The following is a 24,539-nucleotide window of genomic DNA, read 5'->3' as shown; positions in this document are numbered from 1 at the left end:
TAGGGTGGGATGACCCAAAACCCTTGGTTGCTAAAGACAATGAAACGAAAACCCCCTGAAGCACTGAAGAGGGAACAACCTCGTTTACCCCCTCCTATAAAAAAACTCCATACCCCTTTTTGCTCGGGGAGGTTATGGTCTTTTCTAGCCTGACCTCCTGCAGTTCAAACACGCCAAATAAATTCTAATAGACCAATTTTGGTCTCCCGCGACTCATTCCTCTGGCCGTGCCTAACAATCCTAATATGCAATCACACTGCAGTGTAGTTCTAGAAAGACCTCAGTTAATCACCCCTGAAAGCTCCTCAATGGAGCTTTCCTCAATTATTAACGAGCTCAAGTTCATGACTGTTTTAGTTTACAGATGATTTCTTCAAGCCCACATAAAAGTATAAAAACATAAAAAATACTGAGGACCCGAGTATGCAGTAATTAGTAAATTTTTTTGGAGGATGAATCTGAATCATTCATAAGGGTGAATGAAACTTTATTTAACTGTTCTATGAATTAATTTGTTATTCCTTGAATCTAAGAAGAGGCGAGGTGTTGTCTTCTCAGGTAGGGTGACCACTGAGAACTGTCCTAGGATGGACAATGAATCAGATGAGCTCTCTAATCTCAGGAGCCAGGCGCTGCACTGGCCAGGTGCCAGGAGACTTACCATCGGGCCTGGTAGCCTCGCACGTATCGCTGCACAACGATGGCCGCCTTCCGCTTGCGCACGTACTTCTTTCGCAGCAGCCACCCTCGGATTGTCTTCTGGATCCGGATGCAGGCAGCCCTCAGCTTGTCTGCCCTCAATTTTTCTAGATAGGCCACTTGACCGGCACGAAAAAAGATCTTTGTCTTACCAAACTGGTATTTGTCCTTGTCCTATTGTTGGAAGAAATTGTACACTCAGAAGTAGAAATAATGACCATATAAGTGAAATTCTAAAAGAGAAAAAAAATATGTCTAAAAGCAGAATCAGTAAAGGGATGAATCTATGAGCTAAAACTTGGGCTACATCACAATGAACTAATGGAGCCATTTTTTTGATCCTATGCAAGTTGAGCAAATAGAAGGGATTTTAAGGAAAACTGCAGTGTAAGAGTTATTTTCCAGAATTATTCTACCTGGAATTATTATCTGAGGCCAAAACTTGGTTGTGGGTTATAGGCAGCTATTATTTGCTTGTTTGTATTTTAAATATCTCAGGGAAATGGAGATGCTGAACTCCCTCTGACTGACCCGGGCTGTAAGGATTACATCGGGCTGTATGCTCCATGAGAAAGCTGAAGGGACAAAAAAACCAGTATGAAGAATAAGGCAGGAAGTAATGCACACAAAGTAAAAGTTAAAAAACAAAAAACCTTGCTTATTCATATTAAGAGTTAAGTTTGTGCTATATCTTGGCTTTATCATCAGTATCTGAAAATAAACAAAACACTGTAAGTGTGTTTAAAATCCTTGCACAAATTTTAAAACTCCTTTTACAAAAATATAATCACTTATAGTGCTCATTTACTTTTGATTACAAGCAGAGTGGAACAGTAAACACCAATGTTTGATCTATTACATTCTGATCCACCTTATCTAGAAGCATGCAAGTTATTAACCATTTTCATAATAAGAGTGGAATTTATTTACAATAATCACCACTGTGATCTGAATATTGCTTTTCACTGTAGGCAGGTATCTCCTATCTTGTACATGAAGCCAGAAAATCAGAAATCTCCACGTATATCTACAACATCTAAAATTATTTGGATTTTAATGAAGTTTACATAGGAAGCCTAGCTGGAGATACAAAAAAGAACTAGAAAGTAGTTCCCTCTCCATATTGCCCCGTCTCATCTTCCCTCGCTCTCCGCCACACCAGCCCTGCCCTCTGTCTTGTACCTCTGCCCTACAAAGTGGTCTGGGGCAGGAGGCCAGGTGTAGGACTGTCCCTGCTTTCTTCTCTACATTCCCATCTAAACCCAGGTTAGAAAGGAGTTGGGACAAACTCAAAAAGCACCAGATTCTTTTACACATTATTAAGAAAGGGGTCTTAGCTCTTTCAAAGAAAAAAGATTATTACTAAAAATAAATACTATGTTTAGTTACTAGTAATCATGATTAACTACTCCAGAGTGAGGTAATCTAGCCAAACTGGTGTCAAACAAGTGAAAATATATTTTTAAAAACATTTCATGAATCTTAAGTTCTCCATGACTGAGGGGTTCTCAAAGTATAGTCCAGCATCCGCATCCCCTGGGAACTTGTTAGAAACGCAAGTTGTTGGGCCCATCCCAGACCCACTGAATCAGAAATTCTGGGGGTGAGGCCCAGCAATCTGTGTTTCAAGAAGCCCTCCAGAGGACTCTGATGCATTCTAAAGTTTGATAACTCCTTTTCTTGGAATGCAAGATTCCAAACACCAACCTACATTTCCTAAGCATTTTTCTACTGTCCCACATACACCAATCTTGTACTGCAAAGAAACTACTGTCTTCTGAGCAAATTCTATGCTTTCCTACTTCTTTCCTATTAGGAGATTCCACCACGCTTCCTACTAGAATATTCTCTTTTCACTTTTACACAATCTTACCCATTCTTCAGGGCCTGATTCTATAATAAACATACGTCTTCCATGAAATTGTTCTTCCTTCCCACAGATGTGGTTTTGCCTTATTCTGATTTCTTGTCTCACTCACTCAGCATCTGATAGACACTAAGGTATATTATCTTTATCCTTAAAATACATTAATTTCCAAGCTAGATTATGTTACCTGAGGACGAGACTTCTTGCTTAATCACACAGCATCTGGCCTGGTAGCTTCCCTGAGTAAGTACTAGGTAAAGTTTTCTTGCTAATGATTGAAATCTAACAAGAATATGTCTCGAGTCTGCATATGAGCCTCACCACCTATTTCCTGATGGTGGACCACCATCCTCACTAGTCAGTGCTAACATCCTAAAAGCAGTCAGCCTTGGCCTCCAAGACTGGGAGCACGCCCCTTGATCCCCCTCACCCTTCCCCACCCCCACACCCGCCCCCACACCCCCACCCTCACCCACCCTGTGGATTTGTGCAATCTGGATGCTCCCAGGGCTTTCAAAGGTTACAATCACAAGGCCTTGGGCCATAATCTATTCAGATAGAGATAAGAGAAAATCTTTCTTACCACTATCAGTTTCTCTAACACATTCTTGCATGTTTGCTTTCTGTCACTCAGCACATCTTTTTGCTTCATTAGGACACGGTAGCGGCTGAAAAATTCTTGGTAAGTCCACCTATAAAAAGAAACTCACATCAGCATATTGAAAGCTGTAGGAGTCTTCATATTGAAAGACGTAGGACCCCTTGTATTTGAGAAACCCCACGCTCACCGTGAGGGGAACCCTGCCGCACTGATTCGGATGGTTTCCAGGACACCGCATGCTCTCAGTTGTTGCACTGCCCTCTTCTCATCAAACCTACATGTGAAAATGAAAATCATTAATACACAAAGAAGCCTGGCTCACACCCCAAACTACTCTCCTCCGTCCAGAGATTAAATTATTCTGTAAACAGCCAAATAGATAAACTAGGAAAGAAAGCATTCCAAAAGTTGGGACAGTGATCAAAATGGTGAACTCCATGTGAGAGTGAGGAGGACACAATTAGCAGTAAAAATAAAGAACCATAAACATTACCTGCCATTCATACCACACACTCATAAGAAATGCCACTGAGCATTCACATTTTAAAAAACCCCAACTCCTCTGCACTTTGCCCACACTCATTACATGGCTTGGCTTTGCTAGACATTCTCACATTTCTTTAGCTCGCCATACATAGCTCCCCTGGAATAAAGACAGGCCAGCTCTGGAGATTTCTCTAACAAGAAGGGCAAATTCAATATGCACTGTTCAGTTATTTAAAGAAAAAAATACATTGGTGTTCTAAAAGCTATTATTTCACTACAGACAGATGGCATCTTAATGTTAAACTGATCCTAAAAGAGGAAGTGGTAAGGCCTGCCTCTCGCTGGTTCATCACTCCTCTGACTCCCCAAGTTAAGCTCTGAGCAACCTCTCCAAGCCTCTGCTATGCTCTTCTCAGGTGGTGCCGGAAGGTGGGCTGATGGGAGGCAATGGCCGCCAGGGAGAGTGGCCAGAGTGTGGCAGCTTCTTTCTGCTTCCCACTTCCTCCAGAAAGGGCTGCTTGGCAATGAGGAGGATATAACAGTCTTTTAGAACAGTGCTGCCAACTGAGGCAAAATCTTCAGAGGGCAAGACTGGCAATGGCACAGAGAAACAAGCACTCAAACACTGTACAGTGGGAGTTGGAATTATTACAACCTTGGTAAATGTGTTTAATCTTTGACCCACAAATTCCACTTCTATAAATACATTATCCTAAGGAGGTACTCAGGCAAATATACAAAAATGTTGGGCAAAAGATGTTTATCACAGCATTATTGGAATAACATAAATGGCAGTTACTAGGAAGTCATTTAAATAAATGATGGTATGCCTATACAATGGGATACTATGTAGCCATTAGAATGATGATGTGGATTTTTACTTACTAACATAAAAAGCATCCACAATTTATTAAGATAAAAGCAGATACAAAACAGCAATTACAGCATGAGCCCTTCCCTTTTATTAGTTTCTCTCTCTCTCTCTCTCTCTCTCTCTCTCTCTCTCTCACACACACACACACACACACACACACACACACGGAGCAGGGAAGGAAGAAATATTGGCCAGTTAATACCAGTTATCTCTCTGGATACAATGAATGCTTTTTCATTTATTTTCATACTATTTTATATTTCCTGAAAATTGTTTTTACAGTGTGCATGCATTACTTTTAAAATTAGAAAAATATTTCCATTTTGAAAAAAAAGCTTCCTCTTCATACATGGTATTTGATGTAGTACAATATGTTTGGTAAAAGTAGATATTCCCTGATGGTTTCAACAGTTAAAAAGTAGCAGGGATAACTCTGAATGTTTTCCAAATGAGCCTTATCCCACCCAGCTCTGGTTTTAACTAATGCCCAAATTAACAAAAGCCTAGAAATATCTTGAACTGAAATAAATTTAAAACAAAAACTAGAACTAGGAATCCTTGGTTAACCGCAACTTTTAAAATGTTCAGAAGGCCAACTGCTAATTTGTTCTCACATTCTCAAAGGGTACAAAAACTGGAAAAAATGCAACCAAAGCAATCTTGAGAAAGAAGAACAAAGCTGGATGCTCCCTGATTTCAAACACTACTACAAAACGACAGTAATTAAAACAGTATGGTACTGGCATAAAAACAGACATACAGAACAATGAAACAGAATGGAGAGCCCAGAAATAAACTCATGCATATATGGTCAATTAATTTATGACAAAGGAGCCAAGAATATACAATGGGGAAAGGACAGTCTCTTTAATATGTGGTGTTGGGAAAACTGGAAAGCCACATGCAAAAGAATGAAACTAGACCATTATCTTATACCACACTCAAAAATTAACTCAAAATGGATTAAGACTTGATCATAAGACCTAAATCCATAACATTCCTAGAAGAAAACACAGGTAAGGTCCCTGAGATAGATCTTAGCAATGATGTTTTGAATCTGGCACCAAAAGTAAAAGCAACAAAAGCAAAAATAAATAAGAGGGATTACATCAAACTAAAAGCTTACATCAAAGCTTCTGCACAGGAAAGGAAACCATTAACAAAAGGCACCCTACTGAATGAGAGAAAATATTTGCAAGTCATATATCCAATAAAAGGTTAATATCTAAAATAGATAAAGAACTCATACAACTGAACAGCAAAATAACAAACAATTTGATTTTTTAAATGAGCAGAAGATCTGAGTACATATTTTTCCAGAGAAGACATACAGATAGCCAACGGGTATGAGAAAAGATGTTCAAAATTATTAATCTTCAGGGAAATGAAAATCAAAACCTCAATGAGATATCACTTCACATCAGTCAAGATGGCTATTATCAAAAGACAAAAAATAACCAGTGTTGGCCAGGATGTGGAGACGAGGGAACCCTTGTGCACTGTTAGTGGGAATGTAAATTGGTGCAGCCACTATGGAAAACAGTTATGGAGATTCCTTAAAAAATTGAAAAATAGAACTCCCATAGAATCCAATAATTCCCCTTCTGGGTATTTATCTAAAGAAAACAAAAACACTAACCCAAAAAGATAAATGCACTCCCATGTTCAATGTAGTATTATTTACAATAGCCAAGGTATGGAAACAGCCCAAAGTGTCTAGTGATGGATGAATAGATAAAGAAATTGTGGTATACATAATGGAATATTCTTTAGCCATGAAAAAAAAAAAAGACTGAAATCTTGCCATTTGCGACAACATGGATGGATGTTGAGGGCATGATGCTAAAAAAGTGAGAGAAAGACAAATACTATATGATTTCTCAGATGCTGAATGTAAAAACAAAACACACACACACAAACTCATAGATATAGAGAACAGATTGATGGTTGCAGAGGTGGGGGGTGGGGAATGGGAGAAATGGGTAAAGGAGGTCAAATGTAAAAAGAAAAAATTCTATTACCTACGTAGTACTTTCCCCTCTACAAGACATGAAGATGTACCCACTCTATTTTCCTTCTATCGGTTTGGTAACCCTTATGAGATATGGACACTTTTAAATTCAGTAGTTGAGAAATGCTTACGTGAATGGGAACTTGAAGTCATTAGGCTTAATACAGCGCACATAGTGAGGGGTAGTGGCATTGAGGGTTTCCATAAGCAGGTGAAGGGAGTTTCGGAACTGCAAGAAAAAGAGCAAAAAGGGGCATCAAAGTTTTGTCCAAGTCAAAGATAATGTAAAACAACTAAAAATTTTTTTCCAGTGACACTAGTAGAGATGACTTTGCTACCTGTGGACCTGACCCATCCTCAGAAAGGGAGCTGCTACTAAACAAGAATGCTAGGGCTTTAGGTTATGATTTACTTAAACTCTACCATTCACATGTTTACTCTGCTAAATATCCATTTACTCTCTCCCACCCCTTTTTTCCACCCATCCCCTTTTTAATAGACTTTTTAGGTTCACAGCAAAACTGAAGAGAAGATACCGGGATTTCCCATACATCCCTTGTCCCCACACGGGCACAACCTTCCCCACCATCACCATCCCTCACCAGAGAGGAACATTTGTCACAACTGATGAACCTATGGGTACACTGACACATCAGAATCTTCCAAAGTCCATCGTTTACATTAGAGTTCACTCTTCCCACCCTCTTTTTAATACAGATATCCATAGCCTTGTATTGTGAACTCAGAATTTTGACTAAAACTATAACCTCACTTTAAGACGATTTAAGCCCATGTACAGTGGGAGTTCTGCTGTAAGATACTGAAAAAAGTAGCAGATGGCTTAAGCGTATGGAAAATAAGTGAGAGAAGGGGAGAGTCCAGTCAGGGTGGGGTTACCATTAGGAACTTGGGATGGGGACTGGAGGCTGTGGCCCTGTGTCAGGTCTTTCTTCCTGTCTGCACTGGGCACAGGGTCCCACGCCCAGGGAAACACGCTGACTGGTGCTCAGCCTCCTGTCCAAAGTCTCCAGCCATTGTTCAGGCACTAAGCATGTGTGGCACGTTTCCCACTCCCTATGGAGAGCATAAAACATCAAAGAAAGGAAAGGGCATGGTTCCTGGGCTGAAGGAGCTGATGCTCTGTATGAATCCAGAGAGGAAACTACCAGAGAACAAAACACAGGCAGCAGTGGTCTGTGAGGGAGATGTGCGTGCATGAATTAAGACACAGAGATAGGAGAGGTCGGTGTTACATGTTCTCACAGTGAAAGCTCCAGCCTCTCCTCACCTGAGGGCCCTACTTGGGCGGCTGGGAAAGGAAGCCCTGAGGCTTCAGCTGAGCCAGAGGGGCAGGAGCGCCACAGCAGGGGCTCCCTGAACTCACCTGGTGCCCCACCGTTTTCTTGTGCTCTTTGGCTGTCTGGGTTGGTCGGCCTTTGGTGGGCTTTGCAGGAGTGCGGGTGAGGAGTGTGCGCCCTGAAGAGGTGGCTGAGGTTGGACTGATGGTCTTCTCATCATCCTGAAATAATTCTGGTAGCATCTTAAACTGAGTCAGAAACAATAAAAAGAAAGTACGCTCTAAACCCAAACTCAAATGTAAACCTTTACACAAACATTATGAAGATTTGCAATCCATAGTGATTCCCTTCCGTAAGTAAACCTTTTCAGTCACATTCCAGAAATGGTCAATATCTGTGCTGGGAGCCAAAAATATGAGAGGAGTGTGACAAAAATGCTATAAAAATATGGGTGGAAAAATGCAATAATTCTATAACCATGTTTGGGGGAAACAAAATTAAAGCTACTATTGAAATCCTAATCCACAGAAATTGGCCACTATGAACATATTACTGGTTTTGAACTACAATCATTTTATGAGCAAACTGCTAGTTGAAAATCCTATCTTATTACCTCAGTTCCACAAAATGTTTTCTCACCATGCTTCATTTGTCTGCCCACTAATTTAGCACCAGCTAAAAAATATCACTGAAAATCTCAGCAGGAAGCGTATCATGCATTAGTTCTACAGTATTATGAGATTAAAAATTAATGAAAAATTAATAATAATTTTTAGAAAATAATTTGGATTACAGAAAAAGGTGAAAAAAACAACAACCCCAAAACCCATCCTTACCCTGTAAGCTGTTATATTTGTTTTCAAGGGACTTATCAATTTTGTGTTGTATCAGGTTAGCAATATGAAAGTCTATTAACAGATCTGGTACTTAGTAAGTGGGTGGATGGTATTAGTCAATATGGTTGGGAGAAATTTTATGGAACAAAATAGATTTCAAATTAATTCACAGGAACATCTTGATATATGTCCATATCTTCATAACAGTGCCACATTCCATATAAATAAAACAAATCTTTCTCATAAGTGAAATTATAATTGTAATTACTAATTATTTGTCTAATAATTTCAGATTGTCTCTAGAAGAAATAACTTTCTTAGAAGGATTTTCTTCATTAAAAAACAAAATCAAATAATTTCATTTACTGTGAATGTGTATATAAATCATAAGGATAATTTAGAAAATAATTCGCGATGCATATAACAAATTGTTATATATAACATACCAAAAATGGTTGCTTGCTACACAAATGAACGTATCCCTTGCTTTATAGATAAATAATACATTCTAGCTTGGTTGGTTATAAAGAGGAAATATATGTTTTATTAATATCTTATATTATAATGTTAAAGCTGTTTTCCAAAGGGGGAAAAAGAAGAGTTCCTAATAGATTTGATGTGAAAACTCAGCACGGGATTAAGATGCTAGGCTATTCAATGACAGACCAAGTACTTAAGAATCTTACCTATGCTATTCTATCATTTCCAAATAAATTGCTCACTCCACATTAGCATTGCCTACCTAAACTTTGTTTTCCTCTCTTCTGTGTGAAATGGTTAATAGAGCTGGGCTCTAATATCACATTCACCATTAGGTGCTAGGTTGTCACGCAGCAGCCTACCCGTCTGTCCCCTCGTACCTGCCCCTAAAGAAAGGAGAGTCTGTAAGATGATCCTTTCAGGGACTTTGCTTCACCTTTGTGCTTACACCTCATGTCTCTCTGTTTGGCCCCAGAAAGATGGCTGGTCAGCCAATGACAGGTAAGATTCCTCACGGGAGGAACAACCCAAGCCAGGCACAGCTGTGTGAGGACCACCAGGAGAACTCATGGGGTCGATAGAGGTGGGCACAGCCCCCCACCTTCCCCCAGCTAAGGAGAGCTTCTGCCTATGTGGCTATATTCCTTCCCATAACCTGCTTGGGAAGTGAGTCAATGATGTGATAACATCAGTTCTCCTTCCATTCTTATCAATAAGTTTTAGCATAAAGGATCTGTCCCTGGGGAGGCACATGTCATAATTTTTAAGACATCATGGGACTTTCTATTCCAGCTGTTTGCAGGCAAAGGTGATTTATTTGGATCAGTTTTCTGGTATGATGTATGAGACTCACAGACCGTGGAGAAAACAATACTACTTCCTTGTGTGTATATCAATAAAAGCCACAAGGTGGCCTGATTCGGGACTCTCAGTCCTTTTAGGCTGGGAGACCCTTGGTCCCCTGTTTCACAACTTTCTTGATTTCTGTTTCTTTCTTAACCCTTTGCCGCCCCTTCTCGTTCTCTCACTGCCTGCGTTGCGTTGGGTGCGACAGTGCTACAATTTAACTTAATATCTACTAGAAAATTGCTTAGTGGTCAGAGTTCAGAATACATATACATATATATATACATATACATATACATATACATATACATATATATGTGTATATATATACACATATATATATACATATATACATATACATATATATATGTATATATATATATACATATATATATATATATGCATATACATACATGTGTGTGGCTTCCTCTTCAAAGAAACCATAGAAATCATAAATATAAAATTCTCTACATTGAGTTTTCTTAAAAAAACAAAAAGAGTACATTTTACATTGTTGTATTAGAAACTGCTCTATAATTTCTTCTTTAGGTAGTTGTTCCTGCTTCATCATTGGCCATTTTTCTCAGATATCTTTTCTGATTCTTCCTCAGGCCAGCCTCTAAAAGTTGGAATGCATACAGACTCTGGCCTTACTCTCTACTATTTTTTTAAAAAATCTATTTGTTCTCCCAAAGCATTGCTCTAAATACCATCTAGTTCTGAAGACTACCAAACTTATATCACCTACTCTGACTTTCCCCAGGAACTGCTGACTTTTATTTCCAACTTCCTATATGACATGTCTACTTGGATTATCTAATTGCCATCTCAGGCAAAACACGTTCAAGGCAGAACTCTTGATTCTTTCTCCCAAAGCCTGATTTTTTACAAGTCTTCACCTCAGTAAATGGCACCGTCATCCATCCAGTACCTCAGGCTAAAAACAGAAGTCTTCCTCAATTTCTCCCATTCTTTCACTCTCCATACTCAATCCATCAACAAGACCTGTCAATTCTATCACAAATCATATGCCCTCTCCACTGTTACTATCTCAGTACCTCAGTTCACCATCTCCCCCCTAGATCATTACTGCCCCATCTCCACTCACACCAAATACATCTCCTTCCAGCAGCATATCATTCCCCTTATGAAAACCTTCCAGATTTTCCAAGGCAGTAGGAATAAAATCCACACTCTTTACCACACTTCCCTCCAGAAAGTGGCCCCGCCTATCCATCCTACACATTCTATTCACCTCCCATGCTCCAGCCACACTGGCCTTCTTTTTGGATCTCACACACAACCAGCTTATATAGTAGCAGTGCTCCCCACTTGTTCTTCTATCTGCCTTGATGTCTGTCTCCCATTTTTCAGGGTACAGCCTGAATGACACTTCCTCAGGGAGGCCTTCCCTGATCACCCCAGCTAATGTAGACTGAGATACTTTCTAGCTTGATACCCTATTTTACTTTCTTTATAGCACTTATCACTTTATGGTATGATATTATCTAAGTGTTTGATTAAGTGATTATTACCTAGCTCCCCACAAAAGCAGGGACCTTTGCCTGTCTCATTTACCTTGTTTACCTAGCTAAATTCTCAATTTTCTTAAATCATTTATTGAAGAATTTATCCATTTTCCACTGACTGAGGATGCCAACTTTATTTAAAGAGAGAAAGACAGATATACAGACATATAAGTAGACAGATATGCCTGGACATTCCACCTTGTTTCTTTGATCTATCTATATCTAAGATAGGGAATTGCTTAAGACTGAACTTATATGTCTAGGAAATAGTGTTAAAGAAAACAGGAGGATCCAAGTAAGAGTTTCATGAAGATGTGGGAAATCATTTCAGTAATGACAATATTATTCACTAAGAGCTTTTAATATATAAAGCCCTGTTTAAGGGCTTAATAAAGCTTATTTAATAAATAAGTTTTAATAAATAAAAATTTAATAACACTTAATCCTCATTAACAACCCCTTAAAATAGACACAATCATGATTCTATTTTATAGATGAGCAATCTAAAGCATAAATTCAGTAGATAAGCTATGCTTCCCCTCATCAACGAACACATGGAAAGTTGGAGTTATAACTCTTTTTAATGGTATTTGGTAGAGTTGCAATTTAGTAGCGTTCAGTGGCGTTGCAATTTATGCATGTGCTCCTGGTATTAGATGTGGCAACACAGGATTTCTTTATGGTGAAAAAATATAAATTAAGACACTTTCTGTTAAGTTTATAACACCTTAATTCCTTTTCAAGTTATAGATTTGGCTAAAGGCTACAACATTAAAGAAAGGAAAAAAGAACAAAATACACATACATAAGTAAAACTCCACACTGCATTACCACAAACCTAATTCTATTCAAAGCACTTAAACAAGTCTTAACGTTCTAAAATTAGTACTTCCAAGAGAACAAATCAATACTATACTACACTTGCTTCCTACCAGGTGCAAAGAAATTAAAATATGAAGTTCACACCCTCAGGGTTTCTGCTGACTGGGGCAGGGGAGGCCTTTAAGCTTTATGTAAGTCCCTCAGTGTTACCATGCCAACTGCGACAACGCACAGACTGGCAGTCACTCCAGTGACTCCTCAGAACCGCCTTCTGATGATGACGCTGATAACTATCCAATCAGAAAAGTTGGGTCAGAATAAAGACACAACTGATTGTAGGTGCTTGGGGATGAGAACCTGTGGATGCTCTATTTAACCTAAATTACTGAGGCAGAGTCGTAACCCTAGAATTTCATGGGTTTTATCACTTCTGTTTCATCAAAATTATTTACAATTTTTAACTGAATAATACTCAAGGATTGGCACTGAGTTTCTCTTATAGCTCAATCTTATAAGCTATAAAGCACTAATGCCCAGTACCAAGGAGGACACGTGAAAACCTGACTCTTTCTACAGACACCTAGACTCATTATTTTCTGAGTGTTAAAACTGAAATTTGGTCTTTATATGATCTTTCTATTATTAAAATAATTGAAATAAAACAAGAGTCAAAATGTTCATATAATATTCCATTGAAGTTAAAAGGATTTAGAATAAACCAGAAAAACAAAAAGCGTGCTAGCCAGTAATCTGGAAGAATATGCATGAATATTTTTAGCTTTTTACTGATTATTTAAATATTCATTTTGCTAAACTGAGTAACTGGTTTCCTGGTTTGCTGCCTATAGAATGAAAGTGAGTTGTGTCTCCCTATCTTTTTCTGATGAGAGTCAAAGAGTGGAGGCTGGAATCAACATAATAATCAATCTAGTGTAACCATCATAGTTCTTTGCCGTCTGGAATATTCTTTTCCTACTAGAAAGCAGTGTTTCTAGTATGTATGCCTAGGAAAAGTAATTTCAATGTGCTTTGGGCCACACTTCAAACTGCACTCAATGACCCAGAGATCAACCTCTATCTGGACGGGGTGCATAAGGCCATGTTTCTAGTGCTTCCCTTCAGAATGACACAGAAAAATACTGTTTTCTCTCACAGTCTCTCACAAAGGCACAAGAATCTACAACTGCTGTGGAGGCAACAACTTCACATAAAACTGAAAGACAACATTGCATTGTAGTTAAGAGCACAGACTGAGCCATACAGCCTAGTTTTTAATTTGGCTTGAAAACTCATTAGCTATAAAGTCTCTGCCTCATGCGCCTCTTCTGTAAAATGGACAGAGTAATGATAATATCTCATTATAAGAATTAGATGAGTTAACATTTGTAAGGCATTTAAAACAGGACCTAACACACAGTAAGTGTTATGATAAGTTACAAAGTAACAGGAAAGCTGATTTTGTTAGAAAAATCATTATTATTGCTAAAAAGCTAATGCTTAAGTAATTAACATTTTATTGAATATATCCTGATTGGAGAAAATCATATACATGGTTACCTTGCTTGATTTAAGAACTTTAATTTGTTCTTCAAAAACGGTGTCTTTATTCTTTTCCAGAAAGCCTTCACACTGATATTCCACCTGAAAACACATGGAAAAATCTCCTTAACTAATAAAACTTTTGAATAGATATTATAATCATCAACAACAAAAAAAAGTATTAGTCTATATGACAGGCTCTCAGCAATGTGGTATCATTGGTTCTATTCTAAGAAACTAGAAACTTGGGAAGAAGTATGTTAACTACAGAGTGAAACTCCCTAAATATTTTTTTTCCTAGGGAACAGTGGTAGTACTTGACTAATTGTGGTCTAATAGATCCTCCCAATCACGGGTAAGCAGACCCATATGAAGTTGATTCTTGTCTCCCATGTTGGCAGCTCCTCCAAGGCTGACCCAACGTATCTCCTTCTAACCTAGTTCACCATCCAGCAGGGGTCAATCTCCTCTTGGGAGAGAAGAGATTAAAGAGAGAAGGGATCAGGAGGAACAAATGGCTGTCTCACAGAGAGAAAGTATAAGAGCTGATGATGGATGCAGGTGGAGGCCTGTAAATACTGTATGATTTGGTAAGTGGAACTACTCTAGAATGGACTGTTCCTGCTCCCAAAACTCCAGTGACTTCAACTACCTACCACTCATGGGGTTCCCAGCCTGTACCACAAAGCCCTCAGAAGGCCCTAAAGTCATTCTAAGGTTTCTAGCCAGGATTATGGTGGACTCAGAAGACCCTCAAACGCTGATGGAGACGATGGGAAGCTTACCCGAAAGCCTGCCTCACAACCTCCTTGAAATATAAATTAGTCTCATGGCTCCTGATTTTCACAGGAGACCACAGAACTTCTGGAGCAGAAAGTCTGCCTGCCTTGTTAGTCGGAATACAGTGACTCAATCACAAAGGGTGACACAAGTCCACAATTTCTATCCTGAAAACCCTGTGGTCAGCTATGTTTTAGAACTCAGAATTTTTCAGCAAAGTCTGAAGCAGCAATCTGTGATCAAACATATTAACATTTCTATATTAAAATATGTAAATATCCAGCCTAAGTGGGATAAATAAAAACTATAAATAACCTCATGTTAGTTCCGGTCAGATATCAGGTTTAGCCATTAAATAAATTATTAAAAAAACTTGGTTTTCAGAGTTTCTTGGATTTCAAAATTACAGATAGAGCATTATAGACCCATATTTATTTCATAATATAATTCCATTTAGGTAAAAGGAAGAGAAAAACAATAAAATAACAATGAAGATTATTTTTCCTATAAAGCCTTAAAGAATGTAAATGTCAGCAAAGAAAAAAATGATACCTCTTGACTACTGATTTATTTCCTCTTTGAACTTAAGTATTCAAAAAGAAAAAAGAATAAAGCTTCCTTACTTTATCAGCAAAATGTTGGATGATGAAAGCTTTGTTTGATAGACGGGGCTTTTCGAAGAGTGCACATTTGTTCAAATGTGTGTTGTACAATTTTTGGGCCCAAGTGTCATCTGTACCTTTAGGCATCTACAGTCAATGAAATAAAAAAGAAAGAAAGAAAACAAGATGGATATTGTTATAAGACTCTTCCAATGCATCAATCAAGAGATCATTTTTTTGGCTTCACCTAACAGTTTTGATATTCAATTTAGGAACTCATATTCTTTTCATATTTCTCTCTTATAGGCAAAAAACCAATTACTAATGAAGAACAATGACTGAGACCTTCCCATGGGTGAATCAGCCCAATCTCTGGGCAACTTAATCTGCCAGTACCAGGAATCATCAAATAAATACTTGATTTGCTTTAAAAACAAAGCCTCACAAATAAAAGATGATATATCATGACATCATGTTATTTTCTCAAAACTCGTTAAATAAAGGTAACATTTGCACATAGTGAAATATTTACTAATTCAGAGAGGTATGAAATAGAAAGTAGTTTTCTGGATTATTAGGAGGATCAATCTATGTTAGAGATGTAACTTATGGCATATAAACTAAAGCGATATTAAGAGAAAGAATAGGTTACTTTCTAACATCACTCAGTGAGTAGTAAAGCTGGGGAATCTCACATTTTTCCAACTTGCTGCACCTTCAAATATTAAAGCTAAAACTCACATAATTTTAAATTATGGATATTTAGAGCTATTATTCTAAATATCTTTTGTACAATTTCTTGCATTTTTTTAAGTATATCATACCACTAGACAAAAAGTACCAACTATAAGCATATTGATCAACAAAAGTGGTTAAAATAGGTAGTAGTTGTATCTAATGTCAATTTTTCACATAACTGAGAATCAGCTGAAAAGAGAAGGAAATTCTCCTAGTTCCATTTATATTTAAAGCCCTTTGGGTGTAGGGCCCCTTCAGAATGCAAGTTCGAGGGACCCCCACAGTGGCACCTCATGGTGTACTATGAATCTGCTTAAATCCACTTACCTTCTGACCTTCATATATCTGTTGTGATAGACTAAGTACATCAGAAAATCATACTTACTTTGCATTCCTCATCCAGCAAATCTAGAATACCCAGTTTAGATTCTATAAGATTAATGCAAGGTTGATTATCATAAAAATCTATGAGAGTCCATGGAATTTGTTCCTTCATATATTCTTCTTGCTCCAATTTGAAGACATGCTAAAAGAAAAAAGAAAAAACGTGGCATTACTGGATTATTACCATAAATGCTAGTCAAGTAACAACGTTTATATAAAATAATCTAAGAGGATACCAGCATAATCTGAGACAGTCCATAGCTTCCAGCAACAACAATCTCGAGGGAGAAACATCATTTACACACAGAGAACAATAAAAGACAGCAAAGAAAAACCACTGGCAGTAAAACCTCAGCTATATACAACACCAAAACACATCATAACTAAAATGCCAAAGGTTAAACACAAATAATCTTAAAAGCAGCAAGAGAAAAGCAGTTAGTTACCTACAAGGGAGCGCCCATAAGACTATCAGCTGATTTATCAACAGAAACTTTGCAGACCAGAATGATTGGCAGAAATATTCAAAGTGATGAAAAGTAAGGACATAACAACCAAGATTACTCCATCCAGCAAAGCTATCATTTAGAATGCAAGGACAGATAAAGAGCTTCCCAGACAAGACAAAGCTAAAGGAGTTCATCACCACCAAACCAGTATCACAAGGAATGTTCAAGGAATTTTTACAAGGAATTTTACAAGGAATATTACAAGGGACTTCTTTAAGATGAAAAATAAAAATAAATAAAAATATGAATAATAAAATAGTAATAACTACATACCTATCAACAATTACTTTCAATGTAAATGAATTAAACACACCAATCAAAAGACAGGGGGGCAGAATGGATAAGAAAATAAGACCCTTACATATGCTGCCTACAAGAGATTTTCTTCAGATTGAAAGACAAATACAGACTGAAAGTTAAGGGATGGAAAAAGATGAAAATGGAAACAAACAAAAAAGTTGGGTAGCAATACTTATACCAGACAAAATAGACTTAAAAAAAAAAAAAATCTATAACAAGAGACAAAGAAGGACCCAGTACTTCTGGGTATTTATCCAAAGAAACCCAAAATGGTATTTCGAGGGGACGTGCTCATCCATATGTTCACCGTACCATTATTTACAAAAGCCAAGACATGAAGGCAACCTCTGTGTTCCTGAATGGATGAATGAATAAAGAAGAGGTGGTACATATATACAATGGCATATTACTCAGCCATAAAAAAGAACAAAATCTTGTCATATGACAACAGATCGGCTTAGAGGGTATTGTGCTGAGTGTAGTGAGTCAGACAGTGAAACACAAATGTCTTATGATTTCACTTATAAGTAGAATCTAAAGAACAAAATAAACAAACAAAACAGAAACAAACTTATTCAGAGAATATTTTGATGGTTGCCAAGTGGGAGGGGTGTTGGGAGTGGGTGAAAAAGGGGAAAGGATTAAGAAGTTCAAATTTGTTGTTACACAGTAGTCATAGGAATATAGGGTACAGCATAAGGAATATAGTCAATAATACTGTAATAACTATGTATAGTGCCAGGTGGGTACTAGATCTATCAGGGTGATAGATGGGAAGGGGGTTGGAGGCAGGGTGAAAAAGATGAAGAGATTAAGAAATACAAATTGGTAGTTATAAAACAGTCATGAGGATGTAAAGTAAAGCATAGGGAATATAATTAATAATATAGTAATAACTATGTACAGTGCCATGTAGGTACTAGCATAGTCAGGAGGATCACTTCGTAAAGTATATAAATGTCTAACCACTGTCCTGTACACCTGAAATTAATATAAAATAATATTAAATGTCAAATGTAGTTGAAAAATTAAAGAAGTGGAGAAAGATAAAGGGGAATAAGAGGTTCATATTTCCAGGTATAAAACAAATACGACTTGGGGGTGTAATGTACAGCATGGGGAATAGAGTCAATAATATTGTGATTGAGTGGTACAGTGTCAGATGGTTGCTGGACTTATGGTGATCACTTCTTTAGCACAGGGAATATAATTAACAATATGGTAATAACTATATGTAGTACAAGGTGGGTACTGTTGAATAACTATAATGCACACCTAAAACTAATATAATATTGTATGTTAGCTATATTTTAGTAAAAATCTTTTAAAAAAACTCTCAGCTACATAGGGTTCATTGGTAAACAAGTAAATCTAGGTATGTGGCTGTTTTAAGTAGCTGATAAATTGAAAAGTTTTTAAAATTTTTTGATATGTATCCATCTCAAACTGCACTATATACTTTTTTGCTTCTTAAATTATTGCACTATTAAAACAAGGGCACAGAAATGCCTTAGATGGCCCTGAACAACTATGTAGAGTGGATGCCCTACAGACCACTGTACCATGCTGGGCAATGCTTACGGCCTAACAAAGTAATTCTCTTATGGGTCTGTGGTGTTGAAGTTCATGTGCTTCAGAACTGGATAATAGTCAGTCTTTTGTGTCTGCCTTGATTATTCTCCACAGTCAGGGACTCTATAGCTCACTTTTCTGGATTCTAGATCCAATCCTGTAAGCAGCTGCAGCCTCTACCAGTTCAGGGCTATTTCTGCTAAATGTCCCACCATTGCTTCTGATCTCCATTTACTCGTTTAAGCAAAAATATGTATTGACTCTCTACTATGTGCCAGTCACTAAACCCCATTAACAAAATAGACATGGGCTCTGCCCTCATGGTGTTTGGTGACTAGTAGGAGAAACAGACAGAAATCAAATAATCACAAGGACTATAATTCAAACTGTAATCATGTTACAGAGGAAAATAATGCGAGCTATGAGAGCAAGAGTGCTCACCTAGTTTGGATGCAGGATAGTGAGAGAAGGCTTCCCTGAGGAAGGGCATGTGGCCTGAGTTCTGAGGGTGAATGGCAGTTAAGTTAGTCCAGGTGAGATGGGCAAGCCCACCTCTGCTGTAGCCCCTGCTTCAGGCCACCCAGCCAATGCAGCCCGCCCACAACTTCCAGTCCCTGCAGATGCTAATGGCCTCTACTTGTTAGTGCTTGGAGGTTTCTGCTTTCCTTTACTTGCCTTTGTCTTCCTGAGTTCTCTCACACATCTTGCTACTTTTCTGGGTTGATTAGCCCTCTGTGGCTATGACCAGACAACACATGTAGGATCCAAAACCCCATGAAACTTAGGTGTCACCAAGATTTCTGATACATAACTCTCCTCAGGCTCCTGGAACTTTCCCACTTTATTCTATACTTATAATGCCACTCTTGGCTCATTTGCAGCATTTATAGTCTAACCGGCTGTAATAAACTTTAGTTAAAAAACAAACAAACCATGGTCAACTTTCTGAATATTTATGTCATGCTAATTAGAAAGCAAATGTCTTCTGTTCTTTCGATTAATGAGAAGACAAATAGGGCACCATGTTGTCAGCAGGATGCCTTGATTGATGGAACCAATATTGTCCAAAACAATGAGCCCTGTTTTTTTAAATTAATTTATATGCAGTCTCCACATTGACAACAGAAACACTGCTCCAGACTTGAAATAGGGCTTGTTTCTCACACACATCTCTATATCTACGTTTGGAAAAGTCTGTGGGGCCTCAGAAATGTTGGATGCTCAATTGTCAAAATGAGGTTCAATATGACGAGATCCTTGGTCAATAGGGTAATGTCTCTAAGCACTAAACCTGCCAGTCACTGCGTTTCTCACGCCCACTGCCCACACACAGCTCCTGCTGAGGGAGCAGCCCTACGTTGCCAAGTTCTTTCCTGTGAGACCCCATATTCCTAGTCACAGCTGACTAGACCAAGTGTGGGGATGCACCTGAGGGCACGCTATTGCCAGAGATGTTGGATGAAAAACTGAACTGGGTTAATCAGATTCTCTTTCTCAGGTATGAGAATGTAGGAACAGGCGAGTAACAGTGGAAGATGGAGCTGAAAGAAGAATGGGAGCTACCATGTTTCCCCGAAAATAAGACCTAGCCAGACCATCAGCTCCAATGCGTCGTTTGGAGCAAAAATTAATATAAGACCCAGTCTTATATTATAGTAAAATAAGACCCAGTATTATATTATTATATCGTATTATATTATACCCGGTCTTATATTAAAATAAGACTGGGTCTTATATTATTTTTTGCTTCAAAAGACGCAGTAGAGCTGATGGTCTGGCTAGGTCTTATTTTCGGGGAAACATGGTCAGCAAGTTAAGAGAATGGGAGGAGCACTCCAACCACTGCTGGGTTCACAGGAAGTTAGAAATGACTGAGGAAGCAGAAACTTTGAGGAAGCAGAAATCTTGAGGTAAAGAAAATATGTACAGAATAGAAGGAAAGAATATACCATTTGGTAATTGGAGGGAATGGAGCAGTTGTGCAGAGAGAAGCTAAGGTGCGGTATTGTATGTGTGTGTGACAGGGGAGGGGACAGAGAGAGAGATTGAGAGAGATAAAGAGAGAAAGAGAGAGACAGAGAAGGAGGAATGGATAGAAACAGAAAGAGGGAAAGAGAAAGAGAAAAAAGAGGATCAGAAACACATTCAGAGACCCGAGGCCCTTGAGAAATAGACAAACTCGCCAGTTCCTAATGAGGCTGACACTGGTCCCTTGTACTTCTAGTCAACTTGTGCCAAAATATACTGAGAAAGAACAGAAAGCTGTGGCACTGATTAAAGTGTTAGGAGACTCTGAAAACCATTAAGAAAAGATAGTACTCAACTTAGTCTCTGATAGGATCTTATTAATGTTCCTTACGTAGAGATGAAAAATATCCCCATCACATTCTTACGGAAACAGTCATAAGCTTAAGGTTTTAAGCTCACCTCTACATCATTGTGCTAAGTAGCTTAATTTGCTAAATAAAAATGGTCTAAATTTTTATCAAAGTATATGCAATATTTTTAAAAAGTCAAATGGTCTAAAGATTTTATGCTGACAAGCAACAATCCCTTGTCCCATCCCTTCCAACCTCAGTCTTACTCCCGACAGGCAACTGTTTTTAATTCCCTTAGCTGTTTCTTCTGATATATACATTTAAAGAACATGCTTATCTGCTATTTTTTTTTATTTATTCATTGGAAACATTATCTATTGATTTCTTGATAAGATAGATGAGTCTAAATTCACATACACCACCTCTTCACTGCTCTTCCGCTATCCTCTCAATATTACTATTTTTAGATCTTTTTTTGTTTTTATTAATTTTGTAACATAAAATAATACATATATTTAAACTTCTATTTTTTTCTTCATCAGCAATAGATGACACTATGGGATGTCTCTCTTTGTAAGATGAGGATATTTATTCAGGATTCTTTTCCTGTATTCGGCCCTCTTGTCTTCCACTTCCTATGGGTAACTCTTTTTTTTTTAAGGAAGGTGCAGCTCACAGTAGCCCTAATGCTAATGTTTTAAGATATTTCATATTACTAATTCACAAGAGCTACTCTCAAAATATTCCCATTGCCATTGTCTTGTTGAAAAGAGAATACATAAAAAATATGTAGAAAAGAATTTGCTCTGATTTTTTGTTCTGACAGCTTGCTAATACAACAAATCAGAGTTAACTCCACACATAATTAGTGTCAAGAACAACAAACTGAGGGATATCCCTGGGCTCAAAGCTCCATACTCCCTATGTTACTACCTAACACGCTTTCTGCTTCTCTCATTCAATTTATTTGAACCAAATTTTCACTATTCTCAGAAAGCAATCCAAGAATAACCTTGAATCCTATCTGGACCATAAACATTTTTCTAGTGTTGCATCATTTATTAATCATAAGTCCCAGTTTAGCTGTTCTAAACTCCGGATGATAATTGTTAATTCACAACTTCATTTCAGGAACCAGGCTTTAAACACAGACTAGGAATTCAAGAGAATAATTTATAGCAGAATAGTATTGAAGGAAGAAAATTCTTACCATATTGAATTGTTGCTGCAGTTTTTCATTTGCATAATTTATGCAAAACTGTTCAAAACTATTTATCTCAAATGTTTCAAATCTGTAAAACCAAAAATAACATGGGAAGAGAAGAAAGGGGAACAAACAGCTTTTTAAAAATTTTCAAAATGTGCACATTAGAAAGAAAAAAATTGGGAATTCTCCAACGCTGTAAAACTTTCTTTCCACATCAGTGAAGATAAGGGTTATAAGTCATTAACATGGGATGAGTTTCCAGCAGACAGGCATCAGCCAAGTGGCTGAAAGATTTTTTTAAAAGGCTCTAGCATGCAGCATTGTTCAACAACGTGAGTTTTTGAAGGCTAATTCATCCCCAAAAGGGAAACACTCAAATTATGAAAAAGCCATTGCTCCTGTCAATGTACAGACTCACAGTGTCTACATAGAAGGGAACTGGGAATAGAGATCTCATAGGTTCTTTTGAAAAATTGAACCAGATAATGAAAAATTAGGCATCAAAAAGCACAAATTGTACAGGAAGTGTTTTAACAGTTAAAGAAAGTTACCCAGAAAAGGCAAACTAGCAAACAAATTTAGATTTTTAGAAATTCTCTTCTAATTTTCCCTTCTCCTCACCAGTAGGAAACAGAATCAAATACCCACACAGAGTCACTACAAAAGAATCACTAGAAAGAAATGCTGTCTGGCAGAGCACTAAGCCAAATGTACTTACCCGTAAATGTCCAGCACACCAATAAAAGAGTGCTGTTTGACAGCAGCATGGAGAGCTTGATTGACATGGTCGACAATCCAGTTGAAGAGCTTGGCATAGATGTGCTTGGCCAAAGCATCACGGGCATTTGTGGCCTGCAGCTTGGAGATGGGCTTGATGTATGTCTCCGCGGCAGTAGCCAGCTTCCGATGGCAGAGCCAGTGACACATCTCCTCATAGTCCACGCCCATGAGGTCACAGAAGATGCTGAGAGGTTCATGCTTGGGCTGCCGAAGGAGAATGGGTTATTTCCTCTGATCATATCCATCAAATAAGAATTTACTGAAAAATACTAATAAAGTAGAAACAAATAAAACCTAGCAATTTCTTTGTCATAACAAACACCAAGATCACTGAAAGCTGATCAGTGATAATAATCACAATCATCCATCAAACCAGCATCTAGGAGCATTTTACAATCTCTTCTAGGGTTCATTTAAAAAACGACCTCTTCCTGTCTCTGCATAGCATTTGTCTGTATCTCTCTTCAGGCACATTCAGTTAGTCAATCAGAAAATCAGTCAGCCTGTCAACAAATATTTACTGAGTGCCTCTTATATACCAGGAAACAAAAGCAGACATGGTCCCTGTCCTCCAAGAATTTACGGTCCTAGGGAAAATGGATATTGATCAAATGATGACTCCCTAAAATGTAAAATTACTGCAAAGGAGAAAGACACTATGCTAAGATTCCATGTAAGATGAATGTGCCCTATTCAGGGAGGCAGAAGACAGTTGCTTGAGAGACGGAGTTCAGACTTAAAGGATGAGGTGTTAACTCGGTAAAAGGGGGAGGGAAGGGTCTTCCAAGCTGATGAAATAGCTGGTATGAAAATCCTGTGGTGGGAGGGTTACCAGCAATATGAGGGACTGAAGCTGATGAGGGAGAAGATGCATGAGATGAAGCCAGAGACATTCCATTTGAATGGTGTTACTATATTGTTCTATTACATCAAGGTTGCTAACTGTTTGATTCAAATTTTCTATACCTTTACTAATTTTTGAACTTCTTCAACTACCAATAATCGAGAGAAGTCAATAATCTCCCACTATGATAGATTTGTCCATTTCTTCTTGTGGTTTCTATTGATTTTTGCTTCATATATTTTGAGGCTACGTCATTACGTACGTGCAAGTTTAGAACTGTTACGTCTTCCTGGTGAATAAAATCTCAGCCATTACACGTAGACTCTATCTCGAGTACTGCTTGTGGCCTCAAAGTCTATTTTGTCCAGTATCATTATAGCTCTGACAGTTTTTTTTTGTTTGTTTTTTTCTAGCTATTATGGTGTCTTTTCTAAACCTTTTATATTCAAACTTTCTGTACCTTTATGTTTAAGAATGCTCCTTTCAAAAGTATACACCTGAATTCTTAAACCAGTCTAACAATCCATTTTAACTGAAACATTAATCCATTTATAATTATTTTGTGTCTTTATTTGTTCCACTATTTCTAAGTTTTTCTCCCCCTTTCTTGATACATT

At 37.8% G+C, this 24,539-nt stretch overlaps 1 protein-coding gene across 1 annotated transcript in view; it reads right to left on the bottom strand.

Moving 5' to 3' along the window:
* The window catches only part of MYO5A (myosin VA), a 159,624-nt gene that overhangs the window by 54,143 nt on the left and 80,942 nt on the right, over positions 1–24,539 (bottom strand). The window contains exons 10-19 of the mRNA XM_074327734.1: positions 23,017–23,282; positions 22,302–22,383; positions 16,394–16,534; positions 15,292–15,417; positions 13,907–13,990; positions 7,923–8,084; positions 6,670–6,767; positions 3,355–3,441; positions 3,150–3,258; positions 662–873 (exon numbers count right to left, since the gene is read on the bottom strand). Coding sequence (XP_074183835.1) covers positions 662–873; positions 3,150–3,258; positions 3,355–3,441; positions 6,670–6,767; positions 7,923–8,084; positions 13,907–13,990; positions 15,292–15,417; positions 16,394–16,534; positions 22,302–22,383; positions 23,017–23,282 — 1,367 coding nt within the window. The remainder of the gene's footprint in view (positions 1–661; positions 874–3,149; positions 3,259–3,354; positions 3,442–6,669; positions 6,768–7,922; positions 8,085–13,906; positions 13,991–15,291; positions 15,418–16,393; positions 16,535–22,301; positions 22,384–23,016; positions 23,283–24,539) is intronic.

Source organism: Rhinolophus sinicus, linkage group LG03 (genome assembly GCF_036562045.2).
Source record: "Rhinolophus sinicus isolate RSC01 linkage group LG03, ASM3656204v1, whole genome shotgun sequence".
Classification (NCBI taxonomy): domain Eukaryota; kingdom Metazoa; phylum Chordata; class Mammalia; order Chiroptera; family Rhinolophidae; genus Rhinolophus; species Rhinolophus sinicus.
This window is presented reverse-complemented; position numbering and strand designations above follow the sequence as displayed.